At 35.5% G+C, this 23,845-nt stretch overlaps 4 protein-coding genes across 14 annotated transcripts; 3 read left to right on the top strand and 1 right to left on the bottom strand.

The window, feature by feature from the left end:
- The first annotated feature begins 759 nt into the window (after window positions 1-759).
- On the top strand, window positions 760-4,433 carry LOC132187215 (Phototropic-responsive NPH3 family protein). Of its 4 annotated transcripts, none has more exons than XM_059601452.2 (4): window positions 760-945; window positions 1,078-1,147; window positions 2,379-2,900; window positions 3,569-4,433. In XM_059601452.2, exons 1-4 carry the CDS (start codon window positions 806-808, stop codon window positions 4,286-4,288), a joined length of 1,452 nt encoding a protein of 483 aa, XP_059457435.2. In that variant the 5' UTR covers window positions 760-805; the 3' UTR covers window positions 4,289-4,433. The 4 variants fall into 4 exon arrangements, with proteins under 4 accessions (XP_059457435.2, XP_088373577.1, XP_059457436.2 ...); XM_088517451.1 differs by having other exon boundaries at window positions 1,065-1,147; window positions 2,434-2,900; XM_059601453.2 differs by having other exon boundaries at window positions 766-945; window positions 1,065-1,147.
- Window positions 4,434-6,737: 2,304 nt separating this feature from the next.
- Window positions 6,738-10,565, top strand: APK4 (adenosine-5'-phosphosulfate (APS) kinase 4). Of its 7 annotated transcripts, none has more exons than XM_059603100.2 (7): window positions 6,738-7,086; window positions 7,389-7,532; window positions 8,640-8,789; window positions 8,886-9,004; window positions 9,147-9,231; window positions 9,582-9,616; window positions 10,135-10,565. In XM_059603100.2, exons 1-7 carry the CDS (start codon window positions 6,909-6,911, stop codon window positions 10,231-10,233), a joined length of 810 nt encoding a protein of 269 aa, XP_059459083.2. In that variant the 5' UTR covers window positions 6,738-6,908; the 3' UTR covers window positions 10,234-10,565. The 7 variants fall into 7 exon arrangements, with proteins under 7 accessions (XP_059459083.2, XP_059459082.2, XP_059459086.2 ...); XM_059603099.2 differs by having other exon boundaries at window positions 9,582-9,628; XM_059603103.2 differs by having other exon boundaries at window positions 9,147-9,250; window positions 9,582-9,628; window positions 10,135-10,224.
- Window positions 10,566-13,997: 3,432 nt separating this feature from the next.
- On the bottom strand, window positions 13,998-16,469 carry LOC132187078 (uncharacterized). The gene is made up of 5 exons (XM_059601246.2): window positions 16,181-16,469; window positions 15,398-15,545; window positions 14,756-14,826; window positions 14,458-14,661; window positions 13,998-14,357 (listed from the first exon to the last, which is right to left on the bottom strand). Exons 1-5 carry the CDS (start codon window positions 16,439-16,441, stop codon window positions 14,292-14,294), a joined length of 750 nt encoding a protein of 249 aa, XP_059457229.2. The 5' UTR covers window positions 16,442-16,469; the 3' UTR covers window positions 13,998-14,291.
- Window positions 16,470-16,595: 126 nt separating this feature from the next.
- PUB49 (plant U-box 49) lies at window positions 16,596-21,046 on the top strand. Of its 2 annotated transcripts, XM_059603029.2 has the most exons (12): window positions 16,596-16,847; window positions 16,942-17,004; window positions 17,088-17,191; window positions 18,057-18,148; window positions 18,248-18,337; window positions 18,441-18,516; window positions 18,614-18,984; window positions 19,222-19,478; window positions 19,617-19,905; window positions 20,364-20,477; window positions 20,581-20,783; window positions 20,861-21,046. In XM_059603029.2, exons 1-12 carry the CDS (start codon window positions 16,720-16,722, stop codon window positions 20,871-20,873), a joined length of 1,800 nt encoding a protein of 599 aa, XP_059459012.2. In that variant the 5' UTR covers window positions 16,596-16,719; the 3' UTR covers window positions 20,874-21,046. The 2 variants fall into 2 exon arrangements, with proteins under 2 accessions (XP_059459012.2, XP_088373958.1); XM_088517832.1 differs by having other exon boundaries at window positions 20,581-21,046.
- Window positions 21,047-23,845: the final 2,799 nt, after the last annotated feature.

Below are 23,845 nucleotides of genomic sequence, written 5' to 3'. Positions count from 1 at the left end.
TTAACCCCAAGTTTTAACTGAATTGGGTAATTGAAAAAAATCAAAAGGTCAATATATCAAAATGAAACTTTTTAAACTTTAAATGAGTGTTTACACAAGGCGTGACATTTCATGGGAGGTAAAGTGAAATTGCCCCTTATTTTTATCTTGTAAAATTGACGTGAATTTTAAAAGAAGAATGCTATGTGTTCTTTTTGTATTAACTGAATATTATTTTTTAAAAATGAAGTGAGAGAAATAAGTGCCATAATAATTTCAAAAGATAAATGATATGGTTTTTTCTCGTGTTCTACTCGTTCTAAGTGAATATTATTTTTTGTTTTTGAAAAAATAATATTCATGTAATACCAGAAAAACATTAAGAGAACTCCATAAAGAATCATAGCATTTCTCATTTCAAAAGCCACACTACCCTATCTACCAAAGCCTCTATATGTTTGTCTCGGTGGCCTGTCTACTTTTTAATAGATAACATTTTTCAAACCGCCAATGTTCCATAATTTTAGAATTCACAATTTCAAATCTTGATCCAATGAAGATTACTAGATTTTCCTTAGAAGCAATTTTGCAAGCTCCAAGACAGACCTGATCCAAATGACCATATATACCAAGAGAATTTCAAAAAAACAAATAAAAGTGATTGAAGGAAGAGTTAAGGCTAGCATTTATGAGTCATCACATGCATGCCATTAATACCTCCACCAATTCATTACCCAGCATGGAATTTCTCACCTTCCCAACTGTAACAACAACAACAACATAACATCCACATTACTCTGGAATAGGAAGAGAAGCTAAGAAGAGAATGAAGGCTTGGAAACATCTGGGAGTTGTAGAGACAATACATGAAGAAAAAGAATACGAAGATTCCTCCTCCACCTCCCCTTCTCTCTCCCCAACTATCTCTTCTCCTCCCACACCTCTCCATACTAGAGTACAGGCATGGTATGTATATATATTTCCCATTATTTTCCTTTTCTTTTTTTCTTTTTTTCTTCTTTTCTTCTAGTGTTTATATATCAGTTTCACTGTTCCAGAAAAACCCTCTGTGATATTTGAATCAGTTATGTTAACCAGGTCGCTGGCATGGGGGCAGAAGACAGACATCTTGATAAACGTTCATGGAAGGTGTTTTCATCTGCACAAGGTTAGTTGTGTTGCTTGAGATCTACTATATTTTCTTCTTGAGTTGGCCGGTGACTTCATGTTTTCTTTTCTAAGGAAGGTTGGCACTTGGATGTTAGAGGATCTAGATTTTTAGTAATTTTGTTGTTCCGATCGTTAGTAATTCAAACAACAAAATTATTAAAAATATCTGTTTGTCTTAAGAAAAGAAAAAAAAAAAAAAACAAGATTTGTTCTTAATTTTCATTAATTTTATAGTTAAGGTCATAATAGATAGTACTACACCAAGTACATCATTGTGAATAATTTCATATGAAAAACTGTACATGACCAAGCAGTTGTTTGTTGGTTTCTGTGGAATTTTTGAGATTGAGAATCGTCGTTATTGGTCTGTTCGAATTTTTATTAAAAAATTAGACAATTTAAGAGATAGAAATTGTGACGGCCATTATCCCGGACAGTCAGATGGCCCCGCAATCCCATTTTTAAGGCTTTTCATTAATTGGTCACAAAAATTCATAAAACCTAATCATAAATAAGAAAATTGGTCAATTTTTTTTTTAAAAAAATGAAAAATAAAAATTATTTGGCTAGCTGCTTATTTTGAAAATAACTTATATAGGGAGGTTACACAAAATGTGAGTTTTGTGCAATCAATCAGAAGTTGACACCTAAGCCAAACTTAACAAACTTAAGTTAAAAAAAAAAAAAAAAAGTTTTACGTACACCTAATTATATCACATATGAAATAAAAAATTAATTGTTTATATAATAAAAAATAAAAAAAAATTTGAAGGGGTGGCTAGCTGGCCACCCCTAGTCCTAGGGGTGGCGGCGCAGCCACTCCCATGGCCTAGGGTGGCAGAGTTTTAAAAATTCTGTTTTTTTTTTTTTAAAATTAATTTTTTTTATTTTATTTAGAGTATATAATCTGGTGTAGTTAAGTTTTTATTTTAAATATAAGTCTAATGAAATTGGATGATGTGTCAACTTCTTATTAGTGGCACAAAATATTATTTTTGTGCAACAAGTGCACCCAAGTCGCTCTCAGCTCACTTATTTTTCCCTTGTTTAATGGTTGGTCTAGATTCATTTCTTGTGTCCGGAATTTTCCAGTGAAATTTTCCTTATTTATTATATGATTCTTACTTGCCATAAAAACTGAAAGCCATTTAGTAGGTACGTAATTAATGAGAAAACAGTGGTCACTTATGACATGTCTCAATTCTCATGTTTCTCAATGCTGTTCTTAGGATGCTCTCACATCAAGAAGCACCTACCTAAAACGGGAATTCATGGGAATTTCAGTGTTCACACTCTCTCCACCGTTAAAAATAACGGCCGAAACATTTGCTCTCATAGCGGACTTCTGCTACGGGACCAACATCGTCATAACACCGTTCAACGTCGCGGCTCTTAGAACGGCAGCCGAGTTGCTAGAAATGACGGAGTCGAACGACGAAGGCGAGGAGAACCTGCTGCAAATAACGGAGACGTACTTCTATCGAATTATCGCCGTTAATCGAGAGTACGCGTTAATAGTGTTTCGCTCGTGCCTTTCTCTACTTCCCGAGGCCGAAACGACAGCGTATCTTGTGAGTCGGTGTGTTGAAGCATTGAGTTCGGTGGAGGATGACGGTAGAGGCCACAATGTTGCTTGTTTTGACGACGTTATACCGATGTCCCCCGAGGATTTTCTAATAGTCACCGACTCCATGCATCGTCGATTAACGAGCCATGACGTTCTTTATAGGACCGTTACTCTTTATTTCAAGGTCAGACATTGAGGCATGTATTACTCTACTCTCTCTTATTAATTATTATTACCTCTCTACTTGATTTAGTCATTTAATTGGAATTAAGGACAAGAATCCATTATAATTCTTTGGATATCACATAAATTTCTTTAAATCTTAAATAGTATTTTCAAAATAAATATTTGAGATGCTGTTATATTAGTTTTAATCATCTTTATTAACTCGTATTTATCATCTCAATATTTCATCATATATTACATGGTATGTGAAAATAATGTTTGAATTTGAGAAAATCTACATTATTGAATGTTACATAATTATAGAGAATCTTATTACGAAATTAGAAATAAATTATTTTTTAATAATAGATTTTATGGAAAAATACATTTACCAAATTACCATCAATATCTAACTATCATTCTTTTTGCAATACCTCTCAATATTTTAATTTTTGCAATGTCTCATCAAAATTAAAAAATTTGTAATGTAGATGTCGGATTTATGAACTACTTTTTCAATCACTCCTAACTGTTAAGGTTTTTCATTAATTCAAATTACTACCAAGTGAAATGTCATATAATTTATAAAAATTCAAATATATTATTATTTTTAAAAAATTATAAAAGCAAAAAAAAAACTAAAGAATTTTGTAGTGATATTTAATAATTTATTCATATTATGGGCAGGGATATAGTGGGAAGCTTACGGAGGAGCAGAAGACCCATATATGCAATTCCATTGACTGTAACAAGCTCTCACCTCAACTCCTCTTAGAGGCGGTGCAAAACCCAACAATGCCAATAAGATTCATGGTCCGAGCCATGTTGATGGAGCAGCTTAACACCCGCCGCTCTATTCTCTCCGCCACTGACCGCACCCAACCACCTCGCAGGCAACGGATCATCAACGAGCACCCCACAACCCTTGGCGCGATCCTTCAGCGTGAAAAGGCGGCTCGCCAGGCGGCGCATCTCAAGGCCTCGATGGACGCCACCAGCTCCCGCATCGAGAGCCTGGAGAAAGAGCTGAGCGTCATGAAGAAGCTCTTGAACGAGCCCGATACGCAGAGGAGCATAATGGGGTCGGCTCGGTCTTCCAGCTTCCATTATGGCGGCGGCTCAGAGAATAAGATAGAGAGAGTTGATAGAGGATCGGCGAGCTTGCGGTTTTTTGTGAGAGGAGGAAGAGGGTCTTCGTCGTCGTTGGAGGCCTCGAGTACTGATCTTGCAGAGACTCCAAGAACAAGGAAGAATATGAGACAACGGTTGATATATGGATTAAAAACTGCATTTCGGGTACCGAAGTTGTCAGCATCCAAGAACGAGTTTGAGAGTAGAAAGTCAAGCAGGGTGGATCAAATGGGAATCAGAGACGAAGATGAATATGGGGATGTTATATATTTGTAAACCATGCATGCACCCAGAGAATTTACTTTCACATTTCTTCGTCTTCTTCTTCTTCTTCTTCTTTCTTCTTTTCTCTTTGGTGGATGTTTAATTTGATACGTGTATGTAAAAACTTTTATTAAATATTGTTCTTATTCTTTTACAAGTTTGAGAAGGGCATAGCCAAGATTTGTTGTCTTAGTCATCAAACTTCCAAATCTAAACAGCTAAATTTGCGTCTCTCTTTGCATGTTCAATCTTGAAAGATCTCAAAAGATGCTTTTTTTCCTGAATTTCATCTACTATATGACCATATTTGATTCCCGCTTTGACTGCATCTACAATTTGTACTCGTTTCTCTGTTAACTTTCACTGCACATAAAGCAGCTAAAGCTTCCACACACTACAAAAATTTGCCACGTGGAAGGTGACGTTTTTAGCTACCAAAAAAAAAATTGTTATTACTAAATTAGTGACATTTTAAAAATGACTTCAAATATAGTGTTTGGATTTAAAATTGGAGATGTTTAAACAGTAAAAATATCGCTACAAGGCGACATTTTTTCTCACACGTCATCGTTGGGAAGGCAACGTATGAATAGTGTATGTTACCTTCCACAAAGTGATATTGGCCCTATTCACACGTTGCGCAACAGTTTTTTTGTTATACTGCAAGCTGGCATTACTATTTTTTCATGGTCCCTTACTAGTAACTATAATACTAATTCCAATACACCCATGCCTCTTATACACAATTACATCCCCAATTAATTTACAAGTTACAAATGGTTTATACGACTAATTACTTAAAATACATCATGTCTAAAATAAATATTATAATAAATGAGAAGAAATATTCCTAACATAATTTTGCTGGATTTTGTTCGTCATGCATGTACTATAACGTAGGACGTCCACATTACGTACTGTACGTCCAGTCAATTATCAGTCAAACCACGCTTGTTTGCTTTCTTTTCTTTTTGTTTTCTTTTCTTAACCAGAAGAAAGTTTTCAATAGAACTCTTCTCCCCAAATCCGGCCACCTTAATTTTCTCTCTAATAATCTTCAAACTTTTCAGATAAAATAAACCAACCATAGGACTCAGAATTCATATAATTGCTAAAGGAAATGATTTACCGACACTGGCCTGATCTTATTAATTAATTAACCTGAGACCTGTTTGGTCCCCATCTCCAGACAGACATGCGGATTGATGTCACAAGGTACCTACTATATGTCCCTTGGTAAGTTACGCTAATTAGGTCTCAACTATGTACCAAAAAGTCCAAGTAATAAGGTTGTTGAAGCACGTGTCTAATGATATAATGTCCGTATAGCCACAGGTGTCATGCATGGATGATCCATATGGCTCCTGATGTTCCCGATCGAAATGATAGGAACGATAATAACACTACAAGGAAAAAGAACAAAGATAAAAACTATTTTTTATTAAAAAAAAATCAATAATAGACTCAATGCTTTAATCATGAAATAAGGTTCAAGATAAGCTTCATTCTTTCCAAAAAATAAAAAAAGTTCAAGATAAGCTAGCCTTATATAGGCTACAAATACTAGGATTGTGATCCTCTAAGCGCCTAGTTATTGCGATTAGAGGTAATGATGATTTTGGATTTTGAAATTGTAATTCTTATTTTTAGTAAATACAAAAAAAAAAAAAAAAAAAAAATTATAGTTGAATAGTATTATATATTCATATCAGACTTGCTAATCATTTTGCCATGAAATTTTCATCTCATACATTGTTTAGTTTATTCTATTATTTATCTATAGTTGGTGATGAGAAAAAATATTTGAAAATATAATAATAACAACATATAAGGCAATTAGATCCGAATAAATCAAAAAGAGTTTCCCAATAGTGAAATCCAATATCATTACAAATCTAACAAATATAAATAAAAAACATAAATTACAAATCCAGCAAACATAAAAATAAAATGGATTGCGTTTGTAATACGTGAGGTATGACTTTTAGATGATAGTAGAACAAAAAAAAAAAAAAAAAAAAAAACCCTAACATAATCTAAAGGTCAAAAACTTATCAAATCCAAAACAAATTTAATTATTTTCATACTTAAAAATCGTTATTCGCATCTACATATACGGATCAAAAAATGAGATGGCTTTTAAAAATATTATTTGATCAAAATTCAGTAATAATGAGTCATAAAGTCAATGATAATTTTAAAAGTCACGTCATTCTTAGAGAGACATAAAAATAACACTTATAATATTACTCAATAATTTGTTATGCGAATAACGAATAGCGAACAAATACGGATAGGGATATGATGTGATTTTCACCCTACCCCGGGGCCTATTGCATTTCCTTAAACCGACAATTATTGAAATAGGTTGGAGAAAATTTTATATCAAAGTATAAAAACACAACTCTCAATCACGTTCCAATATAAAAACATAATTAGGATAATTTTGGTTATAAATACACTACGTCCTCATTGGACATGCCCCTCTCCACTATCTCTCTCTCCCTCCGTCGGTCGCCCTGTCACGCAACTCAACTCATCCATTTGCTTTAAATGTTACGCTCACCGTAACACCATGTTACTCCGCCCGTAATCTTGGCGCCGGGTTTGTTATTCATCCAACGCTTCAGAAATGGCCGCGATACAAGGAGCCGGACCGTTTTCGCCGTCGCCGTTAGCCAAGTCAAGATTTGCGAGGATCGTACTGGAGACTAATGCGACTAGAATTGGCCTCCACGGCGTCGATTTCAGATCGAGCTTTCTTAAACCGATCAAAGCAATGGCGAACGACTGCGGCGCTGCCGTTTCTGGTATGCTCTTCAATATCATGTTTCTTTGGGCTCAAATGGAATTTGAAGCAATGATTGTTCAAACTAACCGAAGTTGTTAAAAAAATTTACTGGAGGTTAATTTTTTTGTCAAGCTATTCTTTTCGACTGGTAGGTAGGCTTCTGGTTGAAGAGCATGGACACAAAAACGAGGTCGTTTTGTTCTATTAAATATCTTATATGAAATGCACGGCGTTTTGATTTTGACTTCTGAGTTTTATGATTAATCAGGCAAATTTTTAAGATCAATTTAGGGTTCTAATTTGAAGCAATTATCTAACTAGGTAAGAATCTGAGCCAGATGGCGAAAACCGTAGGGAAGGCGACAAACATTGTGTGGCACAAATGTTCAGTGGACAAATGTGACAGGCAAGAGCTGCTTGAGCAAAAGGGATGTGTGATATGGATGACCGGTCTTAGTGGTTCAGGTTTGTGATAATGATATCAGATTCCACTTTTGCTTTTATGAATCGTTGAGTGGTGTTTGTGCTGGCAACTGCTGGTGATGGATGATGTTTTTTAAGGTCTTAGATTCAAGTGGAGACATGTACTCTGTAATGCATAAGCACACAATAAAGTCCTTATCTTCATATTACTTTTATGGGCTTTGTAGTTTAAAAGTTATATATGCTTGCAGAGCGAGATAATGCCGATATCAATTGCATATGCAAAATTAGCACTAAGGAGAATTTTGCTGATGTTTACTTTATCTTTGTGAACCCTTTCTTTTTAAGTATTGATTTGTTAAGTTTCTGAAGGAATTATGCTAATTCCACTTCAACATGGCGTAGAGCCTTGTGCGAAACAGAGTTGCAAAATGCATGGACTCTTTCACTTGATCATAGGTTGAGCAGCTCCTTCCTATTAGCTTAAACTTTTAAAATAAGTTATGATTTAACATAGTATTTGAGCAAATGTCATAAGTTCGAACCTTATCTTTGTCATTTACTTTCTATTTCAATTAAATATTTTACACATTAAGCTTCACTTATTAAGGAAGAGTTTTTTCATTTAAAAAAAAAAAAAAAAAATTAAGGGAGAGTTTGAGCCACATATGAGGGGGAGTAGAATAGTAACAAAATTATTAAATTCACTATTTCATAGTCTTAAACTTTTGGGATAAATTGTGATTTAACATTATTGGCATCCATTGTGATCTAAGGTGAAAATAAAAAATCGAAAAATATTGTAACAATCTCTATTAGGTATTGGAAAGTTTGAGTAATTAAGTATTTTAAAGACCTTCGCTGACTCAGTAATCATCTCTGAGTGTGATCAGATTCATCACTCTTATGCATGCTGACTCAGTAATCATCTTTGAGTGCAATCAGATTCATCATTCTAATGCCAATCTTTCTGGTAACCAATTAAAATTGGAAGTGTCGGTGTCTAACATCTGTAGGACTTGGAATGTTTCTGGATCTTATGTGAGTCAGCATAGTTTACAACTATTGATACTACTCTCTTATGCTACCGCTGTAATCCATATTGTCACATTCTTTCTCTCTCTCTCATATATTGGATTCTAATTAAAGGAAAAAGCACTTTGGCATGTGCTTTGAGTCGAGGCTTGCACGCGAGAGGAAAGCTGACCTACATTCTTGATGGTGACAATGTTCGGCATGGTCTAAACAGTGATCTTGGTTTTAAAGCAGAAGATCGTGCAGAAAACATACGAAGAATTGGTGGGTGTTTATTAAGTTCATATTATTAAGTTTGTTCCCTAGTTCAACCAATATCTTTCATAATGATTTAAAACTCCATAATTTTCATAATTTTAGGCGAGGTAGCAAAGCTATTTGCAGATGCAGGCATCATTTGCATTGCTAGTTTGATATCTCCCTACAGGAAAGACAGAGATGCCTGCCGTGCATTATTGCCAGAAAGAGATTTCATTGAGGTATGTGGTTCTCATTGGAGCAGTTTGACTTATGAGGCATATTTTTGAACTGTTATCACCACCAGGTTGAAGCAAAGGAGTTTTGAACCAGCAGAAGGTTCTTGGTCGACTGTGATGAACTGACAATGATCACATTTTATAGGTGTTTCTGGATGTGCCACTGGAAGTGTGTGAGGCAAGGGACCCAAAGGGTCTGTACAAGCTTGCACGATCTGGAAAGATCAAAGGTAGCGTGCTGGATTTTATGTAAGAATTTCTCAGTATACAGATGAGACATGGTATCAAAATGAAGTTCTCCCTCTTGGAAATTCTAGGATAAACCATTGATAACTTATCTGCTATCCAATCTCATAATGTTGCTGTCACTAACTTTAGCCTGGAAGAATGTTTCTCTGTACCAAAAAATGCAGATCATATGGTCTTACCATTTTTCTAGCTCGGGCTGGTATCTAGCCGTCTGAGCAATTAAAGGATTTTATCATGCTTGTGCTAACTTCTTTCTTCTGTTTAATATGATGTGGTCTTATCACTTCTTTGTTTAAAATAGGGCGTGAAATATTTATTTTGCATTCTGCAGGTTTTACAGGAATTGATGATCCATATGAACCACCAGTAAGTTGTGAGGTGCGTAGGGTTATAATGGAAGATTATTCATGTATGATAGGATTGAATGTGCACAAATATGCACATGCCCTTGACATTTGATTTTGTTTAGAGAAACATGAAAAATTCAATACATGAAAAAAAGTTGAGCAATTTTTTACTTGTTGGATTTCTGGGGTTGAGGACCATTCTATCGTTTCTTTTTCATTTTTCTCTAGGCCCGTACCATTATAAGTCAGCCAAAAAGAATTTCCGATATTTTGGAGTGACAACGGGTTTCTTCCGGTCAGCTGAATGATCAGATGAAAACGTGTCAAGGTGGAAGTGTCTAAACATGGCTAGGTGCCCCTTTAATTAGACTTGTTAGAATTTTCATCAGAAGGTGCCTAGCATTAGGATATAATTGGACATATTTAATCAGCCTTTGTTTTGTATTCATCCGAATTTTCGTTTCCTGACATTTCACTTCATGCCCTTTCTTTTTCGCCAAATAAAATGGGATTTATCTCTCAATTTTATTTTTGCAGATAGTATTACGACAGAAGGCAGGGAACTGTTTCCCCCCAAGTGCTATGGCTGAAACTGTGATATCTTACTTGGAGGAGAAAGGCTACCTGCAGGCCTGATATATGGGAAACGCCACCCATTTCCTGGTTGCTGATGCTTCTTTTTTAGGTGTAAATAAGCTCCTTTCCCCTGATCAGGAAACAGCTCGTTGCCTGTCTGTTCTTTAAATAAGGTTCCAATTCTAGGTTAATTAATCGATCGATTAATTAACCTATCTTCATTCTGGAAGGGAAGCCACTTTGTGCACAGCTATGCATGGCTTCATAATTTAGATAGCAATAAATTAGATGGAATCTCAGGAAAGGAGCTGCTGTAAATATTGTATCAGTTGGTGACATGATATTTATTGTGGAATAGCTTGATGCCTTAAATAATGCAATTGGGTTGTACCGTTGTGGTTGGCACGAAATAAAATAACCTTTTTTTTTTTTTTTCTTTTTTTTTTCAAAGAGATGATAAAAATTATTCTTTTAACTATCTTTTTTATAGTGAATGAGTGAATTTATCATTGAATTTTTATAAGACTTGCACGAGTCCACAAATCTAATGGTGGATTCATTATATTTGCAAAAAGAAATGATTAAAAGACGGTTAAAATAATGATGTATAGCATGTCTTTTTTTTTAAAAAAAAATCTTTTAGAGTTAATTGTCTACCATAAACATTTAATTTGGTTGCTGCTATGGTTTGAAGAAGTTACCAAATCAGAGAAGTAAGATTTGGCTAAAAGAAAAAAAATATTTCATTTGTGAAAAACAATTTTAGTTTAATGTGCGTTAAATAAGTGTACTGTAGCGTTTGGTCCGAGTAATTCTAGGAGGTATATTTGTATCCTACTAAGAATGATGTAGTAATACCCTTCAAAATGCACTAAATGAAGGAAATAGAGAGATTTTGAAATGGAGATAATCCATTTTCACACACAAGTAGGCCTTTTAGAATTACTCGTTTAAGCCCTTAATTTTGAAAACAGATCCTCTCAATTTCACTTTCCTTTCATTTTAAGAATTTAATGTTATTGCATTTAATGGTATACATAATGTTGTGTAGTAAATATGTAGACACGTTATTTTAAAAAATAAATAAATGCATGTACTCTATTAAATTAAACAACATTAAATAAATGAAAGACCATAAACCATAAACCGGCTTCACTAGCTATTTATTTTTACTATTAAATTTAAAATATGTTTCTTTATCTACTTTCGCTATTCCTAAAGATGAGAGACAAAGATAGAAATATTTTTTGGCATTTTGTTCACAGGGTTAGATTGAGCAATTATTTTATGGTCATTTTTTTTTAAGAGAAAATATTACAGTCTCATTAATTGAAGGATCACGAGCAAAACGTTCTTACGTCACATAACAAAAGTTATGAGAAAATCATAGCCAAAGTTACAAGGTTCAAAGTCATAGATACATACATATCAATCTAACATTCAAAACTTATCTATGACACTAATCTCCGCTAACCCATGACTAATCTACAGTTGTAACATTAGATCTGTTCCCAATAGATTCAACTATAGGTAACTCAATTTTATGGTCATTTTATTTTATTGCATTTAACGGTATATACAAAGTCATGCTAATTAGCTAATAGAATTCTCTCCATGAAAGTAATAATTTCACGGTTTAAATTTTGTTTTATTGTTATAAGGTTGAATTTCATTTAAAAAATTTAAATAGCTGCGAAAACATTTACACCATTAACATATAAAATGTAATCTCTGCACCATCTAATACTTTTCCACTTTCCAGTGAAATGGATAGGACGTTGCTCCCAGCTTTCAGATGGTGCGATTTACCTACCTACCTACCCTCCAGAGCTTCAATCAAGCCTTGGACATCTCAGAAATGGGTAAATCTGAGCAATGGCGATGGCGTGGAGGTGATAGAATTAAACTGAAAATGAATCAAATGAAGGGCATACATACCAATACCATATCCATTTTCAATTACATAAACTCCAAATTGCCCAGAAACAATTTACTAAGACAAAATTGGGAAAAACCCAGAACTGAAAAATCAAATGAAGGCCATGAAAGCAAGGCCCATTCTTCCTCGTTGGTGTCTATCAACGGACAAAAAGCAGAAAATGAGCGCCATGGTCATGGACACCGCAGCAGACCTAACAGCCTCAAAAGTGGTAGAGAACCGCCGCTCCTGCAGGCCCCAAAGGGTTCTAACAAACAGCCCCACCCCATCCACCACCATTGCTACCACATGTGCCATTCTCCCAAAGGACCACACACACACTACTGCAAACAGCCAATTAAAGGACCCAGTAACCCAAAAAATGTTGAATCAGAACTTGTCCGTTACTCAGAAGCTCTCTCTTTCCGCAGTGAATGCATTATTAGTGCAGGCCAGAGAGAAAGGTGGGGGAGGTGGGTGGGGAATGGGCAATGTGGGAATATGGGGTGAATGGGGGAGGGGACCTTTCTCTTTTGCTTTATTAAAAGAAAGTATAGGTTTTGCAACTTGAAGATAAAGAGACCGTTGCTTCCACGTTGCTTCCTACTTTTTATCTTCACACCGTTACTTGGAAGGGAGCGGCAGGTTGCTTCAGGTAGAAAGGCCAGGAAAGTTACTTGCTTCAATGGATTTGGATTTATATCAGTGAAGCCCATGTGAGAATATCTCTGCATGTCTTCTTCTTTTTTGGGTAATTTAGAGAAAGCAAAAACAGGGTGGGGAGACCTGAAGAGAAAAACAATCCGAACAGTAAATGTACAAAAGTTTTTATTAGATTCATTTGTTCAAATTAGTCTGCAGGGCCGTCTGAGATTTGTTTAGGTAGGTGAATTTCATGAGTGCTCTCTTATATTTTGTATCTAAGTATCAAGATTATTGAAGATTTATATTTGAATGAAAGTGGTTTTGAAATTCTAATTGGACTCAATATAAATGGAGAAAAACTAAGAATGGTTTTAAAATGAAATTTGGAGACAACCCACCTAACTAGATTTGCAATTGTGCAAAGAGTTCTATCTCACTTCAAATGCTGACATGAGTGCATATTGGACTAGAAACAATAATTGCTATTGCTAGTACAAAAAGAAGAGAAGAAAGGGATGGAGAAGGCAAAAGGTGAGTGAAAACCTAAGTACTGCACCCAATTGATTTAAAAACAGTCGAGTTAAAACATTTAAGGAAAAAAAAAATGTCTTTTGTGGATAAGCTTAATGTGGTATCAAAATGTTCTAAGACCTCCTTGGGGTATGCCTATATAACAAATTATGCCATACTGTCAAATTCCGTCAAAAAAACTTGCCGAGTATGATACGCCCGAGTTAATAAAATCACAATACATGTTACTCATTACAAAAAAATATATAAAATATCCAAAATATAAATAGTTTTAATTTTAATTTTTTTTAGTTTTAAATTTTTATATATTTATAGTTTTTATATTTTGTATATTTACATATTTTTTCTATTATGAGTGACGTGTGTCGTGGTTTTATTGGCTTTGACGTGGCACATTAACGTAATCCATCTAGTTTTTTGACAAAATTTGACAGCATGGAATAATCTGTTTTTTTTACATACCTCAGAACATTTTGATACCACATGAAGCTTATTGTAAATCAAGTAAATTACACAGACTGATTTTACATTTTCCCCAAACATTTAAATGAATATAAAATTAAGTTCAGAATTAATTACTACAAGACAAATGGTCTTTAGCAACCACATTATTAGTGACAACAGAAAGGTTGTTGCTGATAATCGCTTATCAGCAATGAAAATTTCTAGTCGTCACTGATGTCACACAAAAATTTCATATCAACAACAACAATTTGTCGGTAGCTCATATGGAGGTGGGAAATTTATTTCACCCAGAGGAAGCCGCGAAATGATTTTAGTGAGAAAATTGGACCTATTTGTGACGACGAGTGTCATTACAAATACCATTTTATATTAGCGACCTAAAATGTTGCATGTATTTAACTTGTAAGAAAAATGGCAATTACAACTTGTCTTGAATACATTGTTTAGTCCATCAGATTTCGGGGTGAAGCAAAGGGCTCCAACCAAAGGGCGCACAATAACTTGAAGAACAGCATGTCAAAGCTTTTGAATATAAACCCACACCAGTTGTGTGGAATTTCTACTTGATAGAGCGTTCCAACAATGGCAACGAATGTCGTAAGAGGTTACGATCATGGCTGTTTCTCTGCCAAAAAGTTGAAAAGAATTATTGGATTAGCGCTCACAAGAACAACCACATGCACAGAACAGTCTCGAAGAAACATATTTCAACCCTGAAAATCTACCTGCATTTCTCTAGCAATGGAAGGTAGCCATCTCTCTCCCCTAATCCTCTTCAGTTCTGCAACTCTTTCCTCCTCTCTTTTAGCTGCTGCTTTTGCTGCTGCATCTTTTGTTTCTAGTCTAGCCAATGATTTTTGGCATGCATTTCTTGCAGCAGCCATTATATCTTCCGCATCAACAGCGACAGATTGGATTTGTCTTTTAAACTGTTAAGTATGGAGGCATGGAGCAGAATAAAACTGAATATTAGATAATGAACCACTAATGAGCATTGAAGATTTGATAGAAAACTGAACAAACCTTCTTCGATTTCTGGTCAATATCTTTTCCAGGAAGGATTCTTGGTCTCTTTCTTGGTGGTTGAAGTTCATCTAGGAGCATACATATAATCTTCAGTTGTTACATAGAAATTTGGCATTTGACACACTGAAATGCATCACAGGGTCAACAACAGAGAATGACCAAATCTCTGCTTATTCAAACTCCTTCAGTGACATGTCAAAATTCTGAAATAAGTCTGGCAGAACTAAGCAGGATATTTAACAATGTGTGGGTGATCTCTAAAACTCTGTTATATTAAAGGATTCGTATTGCATAATGCATATGGGGCAGCAAATGTTGGGTTTTTATTGCAGCTTTGCACTCCAAGCATGCACTTTTTCGCTAATTAATAAATCTACATCAAGAATGCAGCATGCAGTGTCTAGCATGGGACATAACGACCCCTGCATTGTAACAAATATAACAACTTGAAATGGAAGATATAAAGCAGCAAGGGATATGATTGACAGTTGCACTTCCCTTACGTGCAACAATTAGAAAACAATCGGCTGGAAATTGGAGTCTATAGGAACAATCATCAAGCATCGTCTAAAGTTCAAGTGCAAATGTTCTTTTAATCGCATGTAAAAGCAGCCAAGGTTTATAATGAGATTGACTTACCTATATGATCAAACACTATTCCAGGGGGAGCATTTTTAAACAAGTGAATTCCACCTTCATTAATCTCGGGATCATTATCAGGGACATCAATGGGATCTCTCACCATCACTAGTGTCTTTTCAAGCATATCATCCAAAAGCTTTTGTGCCTGTAAAAAACATTCAGTATAATGCACAATCTGGTAAGACAGCAATTATTCAAGATTCAGGACAGCAAAAATATTCTTATCAAGAAAGGCGGGCCAACATAGAGCCAAAATACTTGCCGCAATTCCACATTGATGGCTACTTTCCTTTATTGTTTCCAAAACAAAACCATCCATTCTGAATGTTAAAATCACCATTTTCTTATAAGTTTCGGATTTTCAAGTTCATCCAAAGTTTCGATTGGTTCCACAAAGAATGGCCAAATATTCACTAGGCAGACAATGAATTGGCATCCAGCCATGTCCAAATCCAATTTCTGAAGAGTTTTCTCATTAAATTGTCCCTTTGTATTCAAGCCTCTGCAGTCGGTTCATCCAAATCAATGACTTTGTGTTATTTACACAGTGGCTTCTAGGACTCGGCACTGAAACTCAATCGGTCCTTATTCTAACATATGCAGAGAACTAACCACTTTCCGAGTAAAAACTGAATCCTTCAACCTTATACTAATGGCGGGTTCCTTCTTTTTTCTCTTGGGCACCAAATTCTCACCCCAAAAAAACAATTTACCACATGACATTAATGTAATGAAAAAAGAGGGAACAAGCACACATCTTTTAGCTCTGAACCCACTTACCTTGAGTTGATAGTGCTTGAGCTGTTGAGGCTTTTGTTTGTGAAGGCCGCCACCATCATCATCATCATCATGATCATCATTGTGGGTATTCTGAGGGGTCGTCGAATGGTTGGAGGCAGCCGAAAAACCATTGATGAAGGAAGGGACACAACCGTGGGAGGAGGAGGAGGAGGAGGAAGCGGCGATAGAACTGATTGCCGCTTTCCACTCCGCATCTCCGTCTTCCTCTCCACTGCTACACTCACTGCTCCGACCTCCCATTCTCTCCCACTTCCTCTGCGGCTCTGCACAAATCTTTGTCCCTGGGCTTTAAACCTTAGAGAGCAAAAAACAAAAGGCCTATCCTTTAGGCCCATACAACTCCTAGGCCTTATTATGGGCCGCAATGTCCAAACGGTAAATCAGTCGGCGAAGGCAAAATCAGAACTCGTAAGCCGAAGAAGGAAATCCCCTTCTCCCTCCCTCTTTCTCTCTCTCTCTCGGACTCTCACACGCACAAACACAGAACCTTAGCTCGAGTGTTTCTCTGAGTTGCAGAGATGGGGAAGAAGCAGCACAGCAAAGACCGGATGTTCATAACGAAGACGGAGTGGGCCACCGAATGGGGCGGCGCCAAATCCAAAGAAACCCGCACCCCCTTCAAACGTCTCCCCTTCTATTGCTGCGCGTACGCACTCACTAACTCGCACACGGTATCTCTCTCTCTCTCTCTCTCTCTCTTTCCTGAGAATTCATTCTTTCTTCAATTTCTGATTGTGCAGGCTTACATTTACGCCGTTCGAGGACGCGGTGTGCACCGCAGATGGAAGCGTCTTCAATGTTCTGTAAGTATATCAATTGGGGTTTGTTTTGAAATTTGAGAAGCTTAAGTGGTGTTGGGTTTGATTTTGAAATTTTGGGTTTGCAGGCATATAATCCCGTACATTAGGAAGTATGGGAAGAACCCTGTAACGGGAGCTCCGCTTAAGCAGGAGGATCTCATCCCACTAACCTTCCACAAGAACTCCGATGGTTTGTACCTCTGTAGACTGTTTGTGCATATTAGTTCATTTGTTGTTTATACAGAATTGAAGTCTTTCAAGAGGTGCCAGGTTTTTTTTTTTTTTTTTACATTTAGTTGTTAATGGGTGTTTACTCTAGGTGTGTTCGGATTTTGTATTTTGGTAATTTGGATGTATTATGGATTTTCTTTATTTCTTCTGTGAACAGTCATGTGCAGTGTAGAAAATCGACAAACAATTAAGTTGTTGTTTGAAATAAGTTTCTTGTTGTCAACTGGCTTCTATAAGCAGTCGTTCCTACTCATTCATTACCTTGCTATATGAGTCCTGAAAATAGAAGATAACACACCTCTTTGAGAAGTAGAGCATACTTTTGCCTTTTTTTAAAAAAAAAAAAGAAAAAAAGAAAAAAAGAAAAAAAGAAAAATTGGACTTTGTAGAGTAGGATCAAGTTGAAGAAGTTAACCAGGACCCCTGAGCAACTGCTTTGCCTGGTTGAGACCCCTGAGGAAACCACTAGAGGCCTCATGAAAAAATGTGAGTATATTACACAGGACAAAAGAAAAAGGAAAGAAAAGATGGAAGGGTATCTTATGTTTGGTCGCAATTAGTCATGAATATAGGGATTATTTGGTATCAAGTGAAACTACTTTCAGTAGTAGTATGTATGTAACGGTACCTGCTTGTTGACACTAATCCCTTTAATACAGATTGCTAATGGCACTATCTATGTGAGCTCATAGATACCAAATTAAAATGTTATGATTGCTTTTTTAAGCTTCTAATTATTGTTATTGTTTTTTCACATCTCTTCTTTAATTTTGTATCCTGGCTAATTCGAAAACTAATTCAAAACCTTTTCAAAATTTTTGCAGGAGAGTATCAGTGCCCTGTGTTAAACAAAGTTTTTACTGAATTTACACACATAGTTGCTGTGAAGACTACAGGAAATGTGTTCTGTTATGAGGTTTGTTTTTGTGTTGGCCAACTGCGTCACTATACTTTCCTTCTAGTTATCTGTGGTTTTTATGTTTATATTCTTCATTTCTTTGCTTTTGTTAAGTAGGCAATTAAAGAATTGAACATCAAGACCAAGAACTGGAAGGAGCTCCTCACTGATGAACCATTTACTAAAGGAGACCTTATAACAATTCAGGTAGTAATTGCTTTGAGATATATCCAGTTTGTTTGTTGAAAGCTTGTTAGTGGTTTTTGCAAGCATTCATAGATGTTCTTATCTTTGTCGTTATGCTTTACAGAATCCTAATGCTCTAGACAGCAAGGTTCTCCTGGATTTCGATCATGTTAAAAATAGTTTGAAAATTGATGATGAAGGTCAGTTTAGCCTCCTTGTAGGGTCAGCCATGGTGGGTGTTTGGTGTGTGTATATTAATCTTTTTATGATTTTGACTTTTACATTTCCTTTTTCCAGAACTCAATAAAATGGGTTCCGATCCAACTTATAATATAAATGTCACGGGGGATATCAAGCAGATGCTGGAGGAGCTTGGAACTGAAAAAGGAAAGCAAACTGCACTGCTTGGGGGAGGTGGCAGCAAGGCACAAAACGAAAGGGCTGCTGCACTTGCTACAATTTTAGCTGCCAGGTCACGCATTAAAGAAGATTCTGAATCAAATTCAAACGGAGAGGTTAGATCTCAGACTTACAGTATCGTAGATGCTGCGTCTGCTTCAGTACATGGAAGAAGTGCCGCTGCGGCAAAAGCTGCAACAAGTGATAAAACCGCTGCTAGGATAGCTATGCACATGGCTGGTGAGAGGGCACCTGTGAATGCAAAGATGGTCAGTTTCCTATGTTAAGACTTCTGTTATACAAAACAATAAAATTTAGAAGCACCATTCCAATGATCAATTTGAAAACTATATATTAGGGAACTAGGACTGTCGCATTACTAATTATGGCGGTATATTAGTTGGCCTTCCAACTCCATTTGGTATTATTAGTTTGTTAGATTTTTTTGCCCAGTTGTTTTATTTTCCAGGTGCTCTGTTCAGTTTTAACATGAGTTTTTGCTTCAGGTAAAGAGTCGTTTTACTACTGGTGCTGCTTCACGGTCCTTCACTTCTACCTCTTTTGATCCTGTCACTAAAAATGAATTTGAATATCTCAAAGTTGAGAAAAATCCAAAGAAGAAAGGATATGTACAGTTGCACACAACACATGGTGATTTGAACATTGAGCTGCACTGTGATATTACTCCCAGGGCATGTGAAAACTTCATCACTCTCTGTGAACGTGGCTATTATAATGGAGTAGCTTTCCATAGAAACATCCGGTATAGTGATAACTCTACTAAAATTAATCCAACATATTCAATTTCTTGCTTAGGTTTTTTTTTTTTTTTTCTAATTTTTTTTCTTGCTTAGTTTATTAGTATCACTTATTTGAAGTTATCTTATCCAATTTATTTTAGGAATTTTATGATTCAAGGTGGTGATCCTACTGGTACGGGGAAAGGAGGTGAATCTATATGGGGCAAGCCTTTCAATGATGAACCGAATTCCAAGTTGCTTCACACTGGAAGGGGTGTTGTTAGTATGGCAAACAGTGGTCCCCACACAAATGGTTCCCAGTTCTTCATCCTTTACAAGTCTGCAAATCATTTAAACTTCAAACACACGGTTTTTGGTGGAGTTGTTGGTGGCTTGACTACCCTGGCAGCAATGGAAAAGGTTCCAGTTGATGACGATGACCGACCTCTGGTGAGTTACTGTCTATACTACTGATATATTACATTGTTTAAGCAATTGTTGATGCTTAGTGTGGTTTGTATACTGTTATGTGTGTAGAATGATTCAAAGTACTGATTGTTTTGTGTTCTGTATTGAGCACTCTGCTGTTCTTTTAATTGTCAATTGGTCTCGAGTATGGAAGCTGTGCATAGAAAAGCAATGATGTCGTATTCTGGTTGTACCGTTAATTCTAAAAAAGATATAAGATCAGGAAAGTTCATGCCCAAACAAGTTTTCAGCTTACCTTAAGGTGTGTGAATAGAAAAATATTTATTGCTTTTCATCTTACAAATCAATAGCAAAACTTGTTTTGGATTAGAGAGTCCATTTGCTTTGATCATAATGCTTTCTGAAACATTTAATGGGATTTAGCAACTACTACTGCAAATTGCCTCATTTTTTCGTGTTCTCTTCTGTCACGTGTGCAGGAGGAGATTAAGATAACTAGTATAACAGTATTCGTCAATCCTTACACAGAACCCGACGAAGAAGAAGAGAAAGAGAAGGCCAAAGATGAGAAGAATGCTGACGATGAAGAAAATGTTAGTTTCAAGTCCTTTGATATCAGAGTACTGACTTTTTTTGACTTTTATTTTTTATCTTCTAATAATCATGTTGGTATTTTATGTTTTTCCTTTTGTTCAGGATAAAATTGGGTCATGGTATAGCCATCCAGTTACAGGAGGAGCAGATTCTGGAACTGCCAGAGGTGGTATTGGAAAGTACTTGAAAGGAAAAAATGCAGGAGGTGAATCTGCTGCTGTTGACAGTAGTCTAACAGCGAATGCTGTAGCAAAGAAAAGGAAATTAAAAGTCTCAACAAGAGAATTTGAAGATTTTTCTAGTTGGTAAGAATTTTCCCTATTGTACCTTATATATATATATATATATATATATATATAATTGCTATGGAGTTGTGGTGTAGGCCAGCTTTATGACAGTAAAATTGAGGTAGGAAAAGTGAAAGAAGACCGACAGAAAGGGGACAGTAGGCTGCATTTGAATTTTTTCAGGCTGTAACATTGAGATGCTTTTGATCCAAAATTGTTTATATTTTTTTCTTTAGATTGAAACGCAGTTTTTGTTCCAAAAAGTGTGGTCCTCCTCTTTATCTCCTCCTCTGTGAGCTTGCAGTCACTGTTATCAAACAATGCCTTCACATTTTTCTTTTTTGGGTTAAATTTACTTTACCCCTAACATTTTAGGAGTTTTTCAATTGAACTCCAATGTTTAAAAATTGGTAATGTACCTTCCTAATGTTTTTAAAATTTTCATTTCAGATGTTCTGTTACAAATTTTTATCAAATTGGACGGAAATTTATGAAATTACGCAATTACCTTCAATGCTTGTTTTTTTTTTTTTTTTCTTTTAAATTTTTGTCCAATTAGACAGAAATTAGTAACGGAGGGTTTGAATTGAAAAATTTTAAAATATTAGGAATGTATACTACTAATTTTTAAATATTGAAGTTCGAATTAAAAAATCTCTGAAACTTCACGTGAGTAAAATGAATTTAACTCTTCTTTTTTTTGTTATGGACAAGAACGCTGCCATGGTGAGGTTTATAGTGTGACGTGGCTGCTTGAATTGCAAATGTTCCAAGAATAAGGATCTGGGTTCTTCAATTGCACACCATAATGGGTAGCCCCACAAAGAGGGAGACTATGGGACTCTCCTCCCCAGGTTTTGTGGGGACCACCGACCTGGGGGGTCTTGCAACCTCTTTTTGGTGGGACTATTCGAAGTAATTGTTACAGTTAGATGGGGTCCAAGATAATTATGGGCTTAACTATAATCCTTGTTTGGTTGAGGCCTTGGTGATGGTTGACTGACGAAGAGAAACCTCAAGTCAAGCTACATTTTCACTCTATTTGTATTTCGTTTTAAGAAGCAGTTTTCGGGTTGTAAAACTTGAAATTTTGGGTTCCATCCACGGAAGACGATTTTAGATTAGCCTGAAATTGAAAACATTAAAAAACTTAAAAATAGGTTTCACTTTAAAAATACAGGAAACCACTTTTTATTTAAATGTGTTTTTTCAATTTTTTAAATTCATTTTTTTGTCAGAAGTTTTTCAAGAACAACAAAAGACGCTTAAAAAGAAGAAAAGAAAAAAAAAACTACGGGTGGGTGTTAAGGGATAGTTGTTGGTGGCCAAACAATCCAAAGTGTAGTTTAGCCACCACAAGAGGTAGTTTGAGGGTAGCCAAACCACCTCTTAGCCAAAGGGGGTGATTCAACCATCTCACGATAACAGTCTAGGGGTAGGCCAAACAACCCCCAAGTGACTTGGTGGTGGTCGAACCACCCAGAAGTGGCCAAGAGTGATTGGGCTGCCCCAAACCACCTCTTGTGGGTGGTTCAACCACCAACAACTGCCCCTTAATACTACCACTTTTTCATTAGATAATTTTATTTTTTAATTTGTGAATTTTAAATAGATTCATTTAACAGAACATATATTCCTCAACATGATTGAAAATAAATAAATTCTACAATATGGTCAAGAGCTCTAAATGCGACCTTTATGTTTGTTTTAATTCACAAAGTTGGTCAAAGCTGAAAGGCTTTTTTTTTTTTTTTTTTTTTTTGGGCCTATTTCTTTGTTGACAAGTTGGTTTGATTTAGCAGTAACAATTTCAAATTACAAACTGAGATTTTTAAAGTATACAGTTCGACATTTAAAGTCGTGTATAATTTAAAAAAGAAATATTATAATACTGAACAAGTATCTGCATTTTATCCACCAAGCTGATGTGGCGTGTTCCCCACAATTATATAACTCATTTCCATCTACCAAATGTTACGAGGACCACGTCACATTAGATTTGATGAATGAAATACGGATATTTATAAAGTATAAAATATTTATTCATTTTTAAATGCACTCACTTTCCTATCTCTTGAAAACATGAATTTTTTCATGTTTTCTTTATTTAAAAATGTGTGTGTGGCTTGAAAGCTTTTTGTTTTTAATGTTTGTTATATATATATATTTTGCTTACTACTTTCTCGATAAGTCCGTTCGATTTAGCGGCAAGAATTTCAAAACACAATTAATAAAAATGAGATTTTTACAAACGCGGTTCAACCTATAAAGTTGTGCATTTTTAAAAATTTACTCCCTTGCTTACTGCACAAAACATGAATTATTATTTTTAACTGAAAGAATCTTACCGACCTAAAGAAAACCATGCCTCCCAAGTTTTCATTAGGCACTCCAAATTAAGAAGCAATTAATCCATTACATTAATTTAATTGAAAAAAGTAAATAATGACCTTTACCAATATGAAATGAATCTGATCACTTTTTCTGAAGATATACATGACAGCTCAAAAATTGTTCTGGAACCATGACAACCATAAATCATTAAATCCAACAGCTTCTACTTTGGTTGAAATGTAAAGTTGGAGAGGCTCTTTGGTTGATGTAGCCCACATACACACCACTTGGAAATTTCCTTAAAGAAACTCAATGCCATGGTTTTTCCAATACATAATATCTTCTAAAAGCTTTTCATGGGTGGTAGTTTAGTATAAGAATTTATTAAATAATTTTATAAAACTTGAGACATTGATAAGGGAAAAATAGACCATTAAACCAACTGGTCTTCAAAACAACTTGAAGACCAGTTGGTTTATTAATTGGTCTATTTTCCTATCAATGTCTCAAGTTTATGAGATCATTATGTCATTGCTAATTTCATTTTCCCTTTCTCTTTCCATGTATTGCATATAAAAAATAAAAAATAAAAAAATCAAATGGTCTTTCTTTTTTTCAAATGACCATTAATTAATTGGTTTAAATTAATGGTCTACTCTTAGGGGTGTGTAATAGGCAAACGCGTGGACAAGTTCCACTAAACCAAAGTTTGTGCAGGTCAACTGGTCAACTCATGCATTATGCGT

Source organism: Corylus avellana, chromosome 6 (genome assembly GCF_965113065.1).
Source record: "Corylus avellana chromosome 6, dhCorAvel1.hap1.2, whole genome shotgun sequence".
Taxonomy (NCBI): Eukaryota; Viridiplantae; Streptophyta; class Magnoliopsida; order Fagales; family Betulaceae; genus Corylus; species Corylus avellana.
The sequence above is the reverse complement of the archived record's forward strand: the minus strand, read 5'-3'. Positions and strand labels throughout refer to the sequence as shown.